General features: G+C 34.3%; 2 protein-coding genes across 2 annotated transcripts; one reads left to right on the top strand and one right to left on the bottom strand.

Moving 5' to 3' along the window:
• Positions 1–983: 983 nt before the first annotated feature.
• Positions 984–4,120, top strand: LOC145630667 (uncharacterized). The gene is made up of 2 exons (XM_081682873.1): positions 984–1,099; positions 3,685–4,120. Exons 1-2 carry the CDS (start codon positions 1,024–1,026, stop codon positions 3,918–3,920), a joined length of 312 nt encoding a protein of 103 aa, XP_081538999.1. The 5' UTR covers positions 984–1,023; the 3' UTR covers positions 3,921–4,120.
• A 4,546-nt stretch (positions 4,121–8,666) lies between these two features.
• On the bottom strand, positions 8,667–11,230 carry LOC145632814 (protein FAR1-RELATED SEQUENCE 5-like). Its single transcript, XM_081685149.1, has 4 exons — positions 11,017–11,230; positions 10,556–10,804; positions 9,814–10,448; positions 8,667–9,677 (listed from the first exon to the last, which is right to left on the bottom strand). Exons 1-4 carry the CDS (start codon positions 11,228–11,230, stop codon positions 8,667–8,669), a joined length of 2,109 nt encoding a protein of 702 aa, XP_081541275.1.
• Positions 11,231–14,674: the final 3,444 nt, after the last annotated feature.

Here is a 14,674-nt window from a genome sequence, read left to right as displayed (position 1 = left end):
AAATCATCAGCAATTTCAGCAGTCATAGAACTCAAAATCCGGCTAACAACCATATAGTCATCTCTCTTCCACCTAGGATAATCCTTGTGAAATTCATCAGGTTTCTTCAATGAACTAGTAACAAAACCATCCTTATTCTTAGCAATCAAAGCACGTTTTACACTACGACTCCATCTAATGAAATTCTGACCAGAAAATGGAACAACAACTAGAGAAGCAGTAGGACTATCTGAATTCACAATAAAAAGAGGATCAAGATTACCTCTAGAAGAAAACGAGTTCATCTCAAAAGACGCATCACCATTACCAGTACCAGCCGCCATTAAAACAGCTCAAAATCTTCAAGATCTCAAAAAATAATCGCAATTGAAGAACGAACAACTTAAGAAACTGATGACGAAATCGTAATCAACAATCTAAAAAAGAAATCAGATGTTCAAGATCTGCAAGAAAATTTCGCAATTGCAAACAAATTGCAATCGCAATAAATCTTCGCAATCGAACAACAAATCAGCGGAAAAAAGAGACGATTGAAGAATTCAATCAAAGAAACGAATAACCCTAATCTCGAGTGAGATTTTGCTCTGATACCATGTAGGAATTGTAGATATAAGGAGGAGAAATGTAGAGAGAGATTTTATTTCAGTTAGAAAATCTGTAAAATGAATTCTAATTACATAATTATTACAAGTGTACAGTATATATATTGGAGTTAGTTACACCTCTAACTAACTTTATAAAATAATAAATGTAATAAATCTAATATAGCCCCCAAGCAAGTAAAAATTCTTAAATAAACCTGGTCTACAATAAAGTTATTGTACACCAAGTTTGTCATGTGCTTGCTTACTACCAGCTTCTTACTGTACAATTTATTACAAGCAGGAATTTATTTCCTTTTTCTCTCTTTCCTCTAAAAGATCAGACACATCACACTTTCTGTCTCTTCCAAGCCCTCACACTTTCTCTCTCTTCTCTTCTTCCATTTTCTCTCTCTTCAAAATTGCTTAAATTCAAGCATCTATGGCGAGAATTCGAGGTGGTGCAACATTTCAACGGAAAAGAGGTCTTCGTTCTTCAGCTACAAAACCACTTTCTAGTATCGTTGTTGCTCTTTGTTTTGCGTTCTTTGATTTCTGCATTTTTGAGCGTTTAATTATTGTTTTTGAGAGATTAGTTGTTGTTTTTGAACGATTAATTGTTGTTTTTTGAGCGATTAATTGTTGTTTTTTGAGGAAGTCATTGTTCTTGTTTTTGAGCGATTAATTTTGAGCGATTTTTAGTTCTTCGTTTTTGTTTAATTTTTGTTCTTCGTTGTTGTTTAATTTCGTTGATTTATTGTTTTTTAGTTTAATTTTTTTTGTGTTCGATGATGATTTGTGTTTTTTTAGGTTTTCTTTGTTGTTTTTTGTGTGTTATTTTGATCTAATTTGTTGAAATTGAAGCAGATTTGGTTTAGGTTTTAGTCTGCATGTGTATGAATTGTGCGCAATTAGTTCAATTTCATGGTTTTGCTTGGCCTATTTCAATTTTGATGGCGTGATTAACAATTCACCAATTTTTAAGTCTTTACTCTGAAATTTAGGCTACAATTTGGGTGTGATAGTAGTTGTTATAGTTGTAGATACATACATCATCATCATCTTCTATTGAAATAGAATGTGATTTATCAATGATCTTTGCTCCATATTCTATAAATTATCATCAATTTCGATTAATTATTTGATTTGTGGAATTGTTAGTATATTGTAATATGTTGAACTATATATGAGGATGAAATTTTACTGATCGGTTGATTTTTGGCAGAATGTGCTTGTTTTAAGGGATGAAATGATGTGAACTTGATTAATATGCATTTTAAAATTCTTCTATGCTAATTGCATTTTACATTTGCTATTATATTACTCTTAATCTTACAGAGCACAAACTCCATCTAGTGCTAGGTACCGACTATTTCTCACACCAATCCCTTTTGTGTTGAACTTTTTGTTTTGAATCCTAGACTATTGTTCTATAATGGATGTAGTTTTGTCTCATGCTTATCAAACTTAAATCTCAGATTAGTCAGATATGCAGATGTCAGAATGTAATTTGTGAGAATAAGATGATAACAAGCAAGGGCTCATGGAGTTGTTTGATGTGGTGTGTCATTTAATAGAGATTAGAGAGGAAGAGTGGTGTAGGTTACATTAATTGAACAGTGGGACAGCAGGTTAGGGGCTAGGATAACAGCAGGTTGATTTAAAATTACATGAACCTTATTATGGTTCAATGGTTTGTTTTGACTTGTGAGCTTTAGATTTAATAATTTATCATGGTTTCTTAATCCTAGTATTTAGAGTATTAGTCTGTGATAATTGATCTTATATACTAGTACATAATTTGTATAGCTACATATCATTTGTGTCAGAAAAAATATACGAAGTAGGTAGGAGGCTGGGAGCTGACATAACAATAGTTACATTGAAATTTTGCTATAAATCTAGTTTCACAACCTATTGTGATAAGATTAGTTTAGGTTAAGGTCCATTATACTTCGTATTTGTTTACTTGTTTGTAGAGTAAGGCTGCATACAAATATGTGTATAAGTTTTGTTAAGATTAGTTTAAGGTCTAATTGTGTAGCCTTTTATTTGTCATTATTTCTCTTTTAAAATCGAAGGAAATGATTATTGTTTATCATGTATAGATTTTCCATATGAATATATTAGGTGATCTATGCCTTTTAAGCAGACACTTTATGCTTTATGCATTTTCACAATTGCTCATACCTAAGTTACATGTTGAGGTGGTAGTGGATAGTTAAAGGAATTACTCCTAATACATAAAGTATTTGTTAATTTGTTTTAATAGAGTAGAGATACATTCTGTAGCATATATCATTACATCTATATTAGGTGCTATACTTTCCCTCTTCTGCCTCTGTAAAGTCTTTATGTCAGAGGTTATATACTTATATTGTCCTCTTTGTATGTTCAATGTTTCCTGTGAAAATTATACTCCTTATCCTAAATAATGTTTTTGATGACCCAAGTCCTATAGCTTATTTGCTACCAGCCTCAACATTAAAGATATAGTTTGTTTAGTTTTGTTTCACTATGTAGGTTTATCATGATTCTTTAAAATAAATGGGAAAAAATTTAGGTATTATGTGTCCTCTGAAATAATATATGCATATTCATGCTTTCTAATTACTGGAATCTGCTTTATGTTCCCTATTTCTATTGCTTTGATTGGGTCTTTGCTTGAAATCCGATTAAGCATCAGCTTTCTATATGGGATACTTTCTGTTCTTTCCTACTTCATGAACTTTCATTGTAATTTTATAGACCATGAATGGGTGAGCTGTGTCTAAAAAAAAAGGACTTTAGTGTTTTTCTTTTTTTACTTCTCGTGGAGCACATATTGTTATGTTCTTGTTATATGATCTCTCAGCATGTATTAGTTGACTTAAAGCTAATCTCTCTTTATCATGCATGTTAACTGCTAAGTTTTTTTTTTAAGTGGCATTGCTGATTATTTTCGGCTCTGTTTATAGTGCTCCATTTGTATTATATATGCTGCGTAAATGTGCACTTTACAATGACATGTCATGGTCTTAAATTTTCTGGTCACTATTGTTTCAGTAAGGTCACTATAATAAATTTACATTTTGGTTTCTTTTCTATAATAATGGTGCCAAAGGCTTGAATAAGAAAACTAGAGCTAACAAGGAAAAGAGTGTTGCTGAAGAAGATGTTTCTGAAGAGGTTCATGAGCATCAAGTTCCTGTAACTGGTTCACCTTCATCTCGGCATAAGAGAACTCGTGAAGATGAACCTGAACTTGGCGCTGAAGCTGCTTCTCTTGTTCATGTTAAGAAGCCAAGGACAAGAACGAAGAAATCAATAGTTGAAGCTGGTGGTGATGTACCTACGTAAGTAACTTTATTTCCTTTGGAGTGCTCTCAAAAATTTAGATTCAACATGCATGTTGTGTGACTATGCATTATTATTTTTATTTTGCAGATTGCGGCCATTTAAAACCAAATGTAGGCCTTTGCATTTGGTTGACATGATGTCTAAATTTTCTCCTTCTCAAATAACTTCTGTAAATGAAATCGGTTTTGGAGGGTTGTTATAATTGAAGTTGAAAAGGAATCCTACTAGTATGTACAAGTGGCTAATTGATTCTTTTGACTATGGTGGCTGCATGTTTTCAATTGATAATAGTAAAGAGTTTGTGGTGACTGAGTATGATGTGTATGATGTGTTTTGCCTTCCTTTGAACCCCAAAAGTGTTAAGGAGATAACTCGATCTGCTAATAAAAAAAATCCAGACTTTGTTTTCAAACATAAGTGGAGGTTGAATTTTGGGTTGACAGATGAAAATGACCAAATTCCACTTAATTTGTTAAAAGCTGGGATACCTACTTTAGGTCAAGGTGGAGATGAGTTTAAGCAACTCTTTGTTATGCATGCGATATCCACATTTTTAGCTCCTACTTCTAACAGAACTGCTGATCTTAGGATTGTCAAGCCACTTGATGATGTTGGACAAATTAAGAATTTGAATTGGTGTAAATATGTTCTTGAAAAACTATGTGAAGGTGTTAAAAGTTACAAAAATGGAGAAATTTAGAATTGTTGTGGTTGTATTTTGATGTTGGAGATTATTTACTTCCATAGGTTGAAATTTAGGAATGTTGAATTAAGTACTTCTTTACCCTTAATTCAACATTGGAATGATGAGTTGATTAGGGACAAAATTAAGAAGGAAAAATTGTCCAAAAGTTTTGGGTGTGGGATTTTACTCTCTGATGTGTATCCTGAAGTTTCAGGATGGTCATGTGGGTACTACAGGGGGAGGTATGGGGAATGTTGATAATGTCAGGCGGGTGCAGATGTGCCTGGTACAGTACAGTTCATTCTCCCACCAGGTTCGATGTCAGATCAAGAGATCCATTCGGCTACTATTGATGTAAGGAGTACCTGAATTTTATTCTTTTTTTTTAATTATTGGATATGATTTAAATTTTTATACATGATTTTTTTTAATGTCTTTGCAACCCGTTCATGAACAATTTTTGTTCATGAAAAGAGATGTGAATGTGATTTCTTGTTTTTACAATGACAAGATAAAACAGATTCTTCTTTCACGCCGCAATGAGACCAAACGCTCCTGGTATTAATGTGTCCCAGGATGATCATTTTTTTGGATCCTCAAGTTCAATCTGTGATTGATGAGATCTCCGAACTTGCTATTTGGGTGACAAAAATGCCCGAGGTGTTTGATCAAGTTTCTACATTTGACCACAACAAAACAAATGAAGGGAGGGAGGAAATTAGAGGCACTTTGCCTGTGATTGGCTTTGAAAATATTCTTGCAAATGGAGGGTCCGTGTGTTCGATTTCTTTTGATTAGAAATCTGATGAAAAGCTTATAGTTATTTCACACCTTTTGAAGTCAAATAACAAGGAAATGAAGCTATTGGATCCATTAGTCCTAGAGATTGTCGACTATTGCATTATAAATGATTCTTGTTTGGCTCCTAAGTAAGTAATCTTTTATTTGATTAAATTGATTTTCTCTAATTTATTTATTTATGAAACACCTTTTTAATTCTTATTTTATACTCTTTGACTCAGTAAACTGTTTGTATTTTTCACGAAAAGCATTTGATTTAAAGGCAAGACTTCTACACATTAGGAGAGCCTTCTGAAATCATGAGCAGTAGTATTTTGGATTGCTGGGCATTGCTTCTCAATGAAAATCAGAAATGTCTTAAGTATGGACCTCGGAAATTGTACTTTGGTTCTTCAATTAGCGTGAGTTGTTTAATTATTTCAATGTTTATACATGTTTATACTTTTCACTTATTTTTTTATTTGTTTAAATATTATGAAGGTTACAATAGTAGAAGCTGCCGGCAGTGATGACAATTCACAACTAGTGGACAATGTTTATCAAGAATCGGAGTAGTGGATGAAAATAGCTTGCAATAATTTTGATTTATCAGAAGTGGAGCTGGTAATACTTTCTGTCTTTTTTGTGCTTTGGAAAATATATATAGTTCCCTTTTTTTATGTTGTAGATACCTTTTTTTAAATGAGAGTGCCTATTGTAAAATACTCTTAGAAAGTCTAGATTATAACTAAAAAGATCAGTGATATCATTAATAATAAGAACTACTTACTGAGTAGTCCAGTTTTCAGTCCACAGAGAATATAGCAAGTTAAGGCCAGATCTTGTAACTTTTTAATTGTATCAGTTCAGCATCAACAATATAAAAAGGAGTGTAGGCTGGAAGGGGCTTTCATTTTCCTTGACTAAGTGGCAGAATAATGTTCATTATTGAACAGGGTTGCTAATGTATTTTTGTTAATAAAATTAAGAAATTAAGAAGAATTTTTTGTGAAACTGATGATTGTTGTAATACGGAAGCAAAAAAATACCAATAGCGCAATACAACATATAACCCAGACCTCGGAGTGGCTGGAAATTAGTAGTATATTTTTAAAAGAGGTCACTATAATATCAAAAATGGAATCTATATGTGTTTTTTTATTACTAATTGTCGTATCTTTGTTGTAGATATTTTTACCTTGTCTTTGTGGCAATCACTATTGCTTATTTGTGGTGAATTTGACTGAAAGGAAAAATTCAATTTATTGATAATCTGAATTATGATGAGGATGTGATCGTATCTTCTTGAAAAAGTTGTCTAGTCTCTTGGTATTACTTTCTCACTTTTCCATATTCTCACTATTTTCTTGTCTAAAGGTTTTGATTATGAGTTTTAGGAATTAGGATTTGGACAAATTTTAAACTAGTTTACATGTGAAACTAGCATTGTGAGTTTGTGAAGTGTAATTTTTATAGTAGTAACTGAGACAAAATTCAAATAGATTGTATCATAAAGTTGCAACATGGTTGTTATAATGACTCTTAATAGATCATTTAATGTGACTATGATTTGATTATATGCTTTTTTGTTAGTGTGATATGATCAGTACCTTCTTTGATCAAAGGCTTACTCAATCTGGAGCTATGGTTGATTACGCTTTGGAGTTTCCTGCTTTGAATTGGAGATCTAGCAAAGATAATTCAGATTCTGGTGTTTATACTATAATGAGCATACTTTTATGTAATGGAGCTGATGAGTTTAAATGTGAAATTTTAAGAACAGTTATGATTCTATCCCTTTTAAATTATTATTTATTTCTTTTAATTAATATCACAATATCTTATATTGATTATTTACTTTTTTAGGCTTCAAATAGGAAGATTCACCGGATTCAAATTGCTGCATCTTTGGTACAGTGTTATCTGATATGAATGAAGCTAGATCAATTATAATTGGTAAGGTGGCTGAATTCAAAGCTGATAGACAGCGTCTTTCAAAAGAGGTTGAAAAAAGAAGGAAGAAAGAGATTGAACAGAGAAAGAATAAGAAGAAGCTGACTGTAGACAAGAAGAAGAAAGGAAAGGCTTAAGATGTCAGAACATTGTGTAGGCTTAAGATTTTTTGACTTAGTTGTGATCATAATTTTTTGATGCTAAGCAAAGTACTTTGAAGATTGTATAGCTAATTAGTATTCATTCAACTTTTGTGTAGGTTATTGAATGAAGATTGGAAAAATATTCATTTTGTATAAACAAGCTTTTGCCAACATTTTATGAAAATGGTATATTGTTTGTTTAATTCAATTATTAAAGTTCTCTGTTATCATAGGTCACTATATGTTAAAATAAAGTCACTATATTATTTATAAGGTCTTTGTTTGGTGAAAAAAGGTCACTTCATTTTCAATATTTTATAATGTCAAAATTAAGGACTATGTTTTAAATTAATGGTAATTATCGTAGTCACTGTATGTTAAAATAAAGCCACTATTTTATTAATAAGGTCACTATTATAAATATAAAGGTAACTATGTCAAAATTGATTATATACTATGTTAATTAATGGTAAAAAACTAACAATACAAGGTATTTAAAAATAAAGATCACTATATTATAAAAAAAGGTTACTATCAAGAAATATATATCTCAAAATTAAAGTTTACTATGTCAATCATAAAAGACACTATATCATAATAATCAGTAGTTAGTTATAAGATTTCAGCATTTCATTTTCTTGATTTCTTATCTGTTGATCATAGGAAACATTGAAACAAGAAAGCTTTAACAACTAAAAGGAGCCTTCGTTTAACATCTAAAAGGAGCCTTCCGTGTAGTAGAGCAAACTACCAATTCACAACAAGTTTCGAGAAGGAGGCTTTGGGTATAAGGTATTACAGTACTCATCTGCTTTATTCCTTGTTTGTTTGAAAAGGATTAAGTACACTTAAGATCAAATTAAAGGTTACTATGTCAATCATAATTGACACTATATCATAATAATCAGTATTTAAAAGATATAAAGTTTCCAAGAATGTAATTACAAATAAAAGGTAACCATGTAACAATACAGGTTACTATGATAAAATATGGTGTTCTTAAGACTATCAGAGCATATACTTATTATTAATACTTGGTGTTTTGGCACCAAATTCTCTATGCTTCCTTCTCTTCCCCTTTTTCATGTAGTCATAGCTTCCTGGAATCCTTTTATTTGATTGGCTTCCTTTAGTTTTGGCACGAGATGGGTTCAGTACCTGAGCCACACTAGATGAAGTTTCTTCTTAATTCTCTTCTACACCTGTAGTGTTCTGAGTTGAATTCATAGCAGAAATAATCTCATCAATTGCACTTAAATCTTTTGCAAAGCTTTCTTCTAAGACTTTCCTTGCTTGTTCAAACTTGTGGCTCTTAAGGATTAGACTATAATACTTCCTCACCATGTGTAGCCGCCAAGGTGTGAAGTTGTTTAATGTCCCCTTCATCCTTTTCTCTGCCTCCATACTTTCCCAAACTTTATCCTTAGCCATTTTAGTCCACCTGAAAGATATGTATTGCTCTGAGATTTTCACAACAGAATGCATGTGTAAGATTCTAAGGTTATGGAAGCATAACCAACCCGACTCTTCAAAATTCTTGCATGGACATTGAATTGTTTGGTTAACTGGATCATAAGTTACTGCTTGAGTTGTGCCATCTCTGCCTTCAAGGTACACTTGGTAAACCATTTTTCCTCCATTAATGAATAGCAGTTTAGTTTGAGATCCAATGGCTAGGTTGAATTCTTCTTCAAAGTCCCTGAATAATGTATGTGTATAAACCTCAGCAGCATGTTTTAGTAAGGTAGACATTAGATAGCTTGAAGTAGGAATTAATTTTGTGTTATTGAACTCATAAAAATCCTCATTCCTTCTCCAAGTCTTCACTGTCTTCTGAAATATGTTGTAGAATTCTATCAAACTTGTTTTCTTGTTTGCTTTGAATCCCACTGCATGATTTGTGCTCTCACTTCTCTGTGATGACAAGATTCCCGCGGAGAAAAAGTCCTTACTTAGAGCTGTTGACCACTTATGCTTTAGTGAGTATAACCTTTTGAACCAACTGTCGTTTTTCAGCTTGTACTTGTTCGTCATTGAATCCCAACATACTTCAAACTGAGCTTCGGTAATACAACCACTCAAGCATTTCATGAAAGCAGCCTTGAATGTGTCATCACTCTTCAAAACTCCAAATCTTGTTACAGCATTTTGAATCAAGTGCCATAGACATAGTCTTTGTCTAGTATTTGGAAATACCTGCATATTTTTATACAGTTACTATAGTTTCAAAAATGGTTACTGCATTTAAAATAGAGGTAACTAAATATAATTTCAGTACAAACATATTTATATGTAGTGGTATTCAAAAAGTTCCTTCAAAATTAGAAATTACCTTTGGTATTGCTGCTACCATGGCTGCATCTTGGTCTATAAACAGTGAGAGAGGACATTTACCACCCATTGCCTTTTTGAAGGTCTCAAATAGACACACAAATGAATATGTGGTATCATCACCAATAAAAGAACAAGGAAACACAGTGTTCTTCCAGTGGTTGTTTATTCCTACAAAGGGTGCGCAAATGAGGTTGTAACGATTCATCCTATATGTGGTGTCAAATACACTGACATCCCCATATATTTTGTAATCTTCAAGCATCATGGAATCCCTCCAAAACAAGTTACAAACCCTTCCATCTGCATCCAACCTTACTTTGAAAAAGAATTTAGGGTCCTCAGAATAAGCTTCCTGTAATTTGTCACAAACTACTTGAGAATCTCCTCCTTCAATGGCCTTTATTTTCAGTTTATAACAATAATTCATGTGGTCTTTCACTATATGACCAATAGCATCTTCTTCTCCAGCTTCATTTGACATGTAATTAAAGGATTCCATAGGTTTTAGTCCAGAGTCTTGCATGGCCTTAATCGCTTGCCCTTTAATTCTAGTCATTGCACGCTCTGAACGGTGGAAATGGTTCCATTGTGGTCTAGTGAGTGATGATTGTGCACCAACACGTGCTGAACTATCTAAAATTGCCCCTCCTTATTCAACTTAGCTATTATCAAAGCATTACAGTTTGTCCTTGTTATTGGAACTCTCCTACTTTGTCTTGTTTTTTTTTTAACCGAAGAACTTTCCTTTGTCAAGAGTTCTTCTGGAATTTTTTCCTTCTTTTTACCGGAATTTCTTAGTCCAGCTGTAGAGAATACGAAGAACTTTTTGGTGATGATATCTTTAGTTCCGATTTTGCTTGTTTGTTTTGCTTTTCTAACACTAAAACCAACTGCAGCAGCATGTTGACAATACAATTCATGTATTTCCGCAAGTGCTGCTCGAGTTTCTCCTACTAACCAACCATTAATCTCATCATTATTATTTGCACCTGTTATTTATTTGCACCATCCATAATAATCATTTATACAAGTCAAATTGGAGATATCATAATAGTTTTAACAAAAATAGATCACTATACTATCATTAAAGGTAACTATGTTACGTAAAATGTTTTGAGAGTATTCCAGTGATAAAAAAAATATTTTCTCTCTCTAGCTTTTTTACTCTCTCGCATGAGCCATCAAGGAACTACCATCTTGCCTAGGCAAGGTGGACTTGGGAGTTCTTGTTTGGGATTAAGATAGCTTTCTTTCTCAAATTGTTTTCTTTCTACAGGTTTCAGCCTTCGAGGATTCCCCAAGCTATGTCCTATTCTAGTTTCCTTTCCTTTCTTAAGCCTAACTCTCTTTTTATCTGTCTCAATGACATTACAATCACCTTCTATAACAACTGAAATTGACATGGTTGATTCCATTTGTAACAATCATGACAATAATGTTGAGAACAATCATGATAGTATTGTTACTCCTACTGACAAGTCATCAATCACGCAGCAAAAGGAAGTGCAAAATACTTTTTTGATATCAAATTGAGAAGTGGATATGACTATGTTACATAGCAATGAGGTTGTTATTAGCCATAATAAAGTTAATAACCCCCTATCTCCTACGATTCAAAAAAATCATTTAGAGAAGCAGTTCAATCATCCTCTCAATGGTTTGATGAAGCTCGTAAGATAGTTGTAACTTCTACTGAGTGGGAGGATGAAGCTTATACCCCCCCTGATCCTGCTAAGGCAGTATCCTTCCCGAAAGATACTCTACAAAAGCTAAGACAACCACGGAAATTAACCTTGATGGGGAAATATTTGGGTATTTCTGTAAGACCGTCTTTAATAACCTAAAGAGTGAGGGCAATGTGGAGGCCCAAAGGAACTCTAGAGGTCATTGATTTAGGTAAAGATGTCTATCTTTTTCGTTTCTCTATCCAAGATGATTATGAAAAGGCCTTACTAGGAGGACCATGGTTTATAATGGATCATTACTTAATGATCACCAAATGGAAGCCAAACTTTAGACCTTCAATGGATCCTTTTGATAGGATGACCGTTTGGATTCGATTCTCGGAATTACCCGTCGAGTATTATGATAAAGAAGCTCTTTTCGACATCGCCAAGCTAGCAGGGATTCCAATTCGAGTTGATTATGCAACTGATCATATCACTAGATCAAGGTATGCAAGGGTATGCCTTGACATTGACCTTACTAGTCCTTTGATCTCTAAAGTTTGGGTGGGCAATAGTTGGCAAATAATTGAATATGAAAATATTCAATGCCTATGTTTCCTTTGTGGAAAAATTGGACACTCTACGGAGCGTTGTTCTCTAAAAATTGTGGAAAATATTGTCCAACCTACTACTTCTACCTCAAAAGATGAGTTGAATTCCACTTCCAAACCATCTTCTTCAACTTCTACCCCTAATATGGGGGTCTTGGTTTCCCACCAAAATTCTGACCATGGACCATGGACTATGGTTTCCAATAAGAAAAAAAATTACACCTCAAAGACTATTAAAAAAACCAACCAACCCACTTTCTCTAAAGCTTGTCAAGGCCCAAACTCGAACCCAAAAGTTCAACTAAAGCCCAATCCAATTCCTAGCCTACCCACCACAAAACAGAATAACTTTCCCAAAAATACTTCTAAAATTTCACCTTCTATTCCTTCAGCTTCCAATTCCTTTGCTTTACTAGACACCACCAATGAAATCACTACCAATGATTTAATTAATAAAATAATAAATAACAATGATAGCCTCCACATTGAAAATACCAAATAAAATCCCCCAAATCTCTCTTCCCTACCCTCACACGCTTCCCCTCCATCCCCAATTTGCTTAAGCTCAGACATAGTTAGCCACTTGGCAACCATGGAATCGGCATCAACAATGGCGATTCAAACCCCTACTACCACCAATTATTGCCTTTTAAACTCCCCCATTCTCACTTCCATTTCACAGAACAAAAACATCCCAGAAAACAAAACCTTGCCTCTTACCAACAATGGAGAAAAACATATCGAAATTACCTCCGGTACGACCACCACGCCGATTGGCGAGGATAAACACGAGGAGCAGCACCCCACCTCCATGGATACGACCTTTGTCAAGTCAATCAATCCCTCACTCTCGCCCTCTATAGGGCTCTCCAATCATCCAAGCTCAACCTCTGTCAATGAGACAACCTTTCAACCCATTTCCCAATCCACCACCACCACCACCTCATTTCCATTTCAACCCTGCACTAACTCTGACCATGACCCCCTCCTAAATCTGAAATTTAGTGCAAACTCCACCAACACTCTCAATTCAGACTCCACCCATCTCGAATCCTCTTTTTTGGTCCTCGATAGAAACCCCTCCGACTCCAGAGAAAATAACTTTGATGTACAACACCCTCTTCAAAATTACCAAGTTCATGACCAACTAGTTTCAACCAACATCAACGACGCCAACTTTGAACCCTTCTCCTCCACCAACAACCACCCTCCGTCCTTGGTACCAGCAGCAGGTGAATTGGCCAAATTACACTGCCCACAACCTAGCTCTGCCGCCACAAAACCCACAAATAATCCCTCTCTCGTCTGAAAACAGCGAACAAGATCTCGAAAACCCAAATCACCATATGAAAATCTTCACAATAAAAAAAGGAGTGGTGGGACTTCAAGTCGATGTGGACTTTTGGGAGACATTGAACACAATCAGGGAGGTAAACTCGATGGTCATCCCTCTGAAGATGCACAATGTAGTGAAGATGGGTCAATACATGAGTTGGAAGGAGTGGGATCATTTTGATCCTCTTTTCTGCAATGGTAATCCTCCACCCCCTTTTCCTGATTTAATATGAAAATCGTCTTATGGAATGTTAGAGGAGCAACTAGGAATGAGTTTATTCCACATGCATGGGATGTTATTTCCTCTCATAAACCTAGTATCTTCATTATTCTTGAGTCTAAGAGTGATGAAAATCGTGCATCTGAAGTTTCTAAATTTCTTGGCTTTGATGGATTTCAATTTGTGAATCCGAATGGTTTGCGTGGTGGTATTTGGTTAATGTACAAGAACTCTGTCGAGTTAATTGACTATATTGAAGGTCATACTAAAAATTATTTCCATGCACTTTTTAAATTCTCTCCTGATGGCAAAGAAGTCTTGCTAACTGCTGTGCATGCTCCCTCTTCACCTTCGGAGAGGCACAAACTTTGGAGAGACCTCCAAGCTTCTCTTCCTCCAGATGATACACCGTGGTTATTCCTTGGTGATCTGAATGAGGTTACCAAACCCTCTGAAAAATCTGGTGGTTTAAGGTTTAGGCAATCTCAATGTGCTGACCTAAATCGTTTAGCTGATGCGGCTTGTCTTGTCGATTTGGGTTTTTCTGGAAACCCTTTTACATGGCATAACGCTAGGGAGGGTCTAAACTTGATTCAAGAAAGGTTGGACAGAGCTTTGGGGAATCCTAGTTGGCTGAACACCTACCCTAACACTCAGGTATTACATCTTGCTCGTATCACTCTGACCATAATCCTATTCTTATTTCTTTATTTGAAAAACGTAAAGGTGGCCCTTACCCCTTTAGATGCAAAGCAGCTTAGCTTGAACATCCTGATTTTAATGATTTTTTTTATCTCTAATTGGTACGTGCATGATCTTGATTTTATGAAAGGAAGAAATTAATTCTTATTAAATATTAAAAAATGGAATCATGATGTATTTGGTAATATTACCAATCAAAAGAGAAGACTTGTTTCCAGAATTAATGGAATCCAAATTGCCCTAGCTAGACAATATTCTGTTTTTCTTGTTTCTTTGGAAAAGGAATTGCTTTTTTATCTCAATCATATTTACAAAATTGAAAGG

This window comes from Chenopodium album, chromosome 5 (assembly GCF_948465745.1).
Source record: "Chenopodium album chromosome 5, dcCheAlbu1.1, whole genome shotgun sequence".
Taxonomy (NCBI): Eukaryota; Viridiplantae; Streptophyta; class Magnoliopsida; order Caryophyllales; family Amaranthaceae; genus Chenopodium; species Chenopodium album.
This window is presented reverse-complemented; position numbering and strand designations above follow the sequence as displayed.

Coding starts and splice junctions, on each gene's coding strand:
- LOC145630667 (XM_081682873.1), top strand. CDS start 1,024: ATGGCGAGAATTCGAGGTGGTGCAACATTTCAACGGAAAAGAGGTCTT. Junction 1,100..3,684: donor AGCTACAAAACCACTTTCTA/GTATCGTTGTTG, acceptor ATGGTGCCAAAG/GCTTGAATAAGAAAACTAGA.
- LOC145632814 (XM_081685149.1), bottom strand. CDS start 11,230: ATGGAATCAACCATGTCAATTTCAGTTGTTATAGAAGGTGATTGTAAT. Junction 10,805..11,016: donor CCCAAGTCCACCTTGCCTAG/GCAAGATGGTAG, acceptor AATAAATAACAG/GTGCAAATAATAATGATGAG. Junction 10,449..10,555: donor AGAACTCTTGACAAAGGAAA/GTTCTTCGGTTA, acceptor GGGCAATTTTAG/ATAGTTCAGCACGTGTTGGT.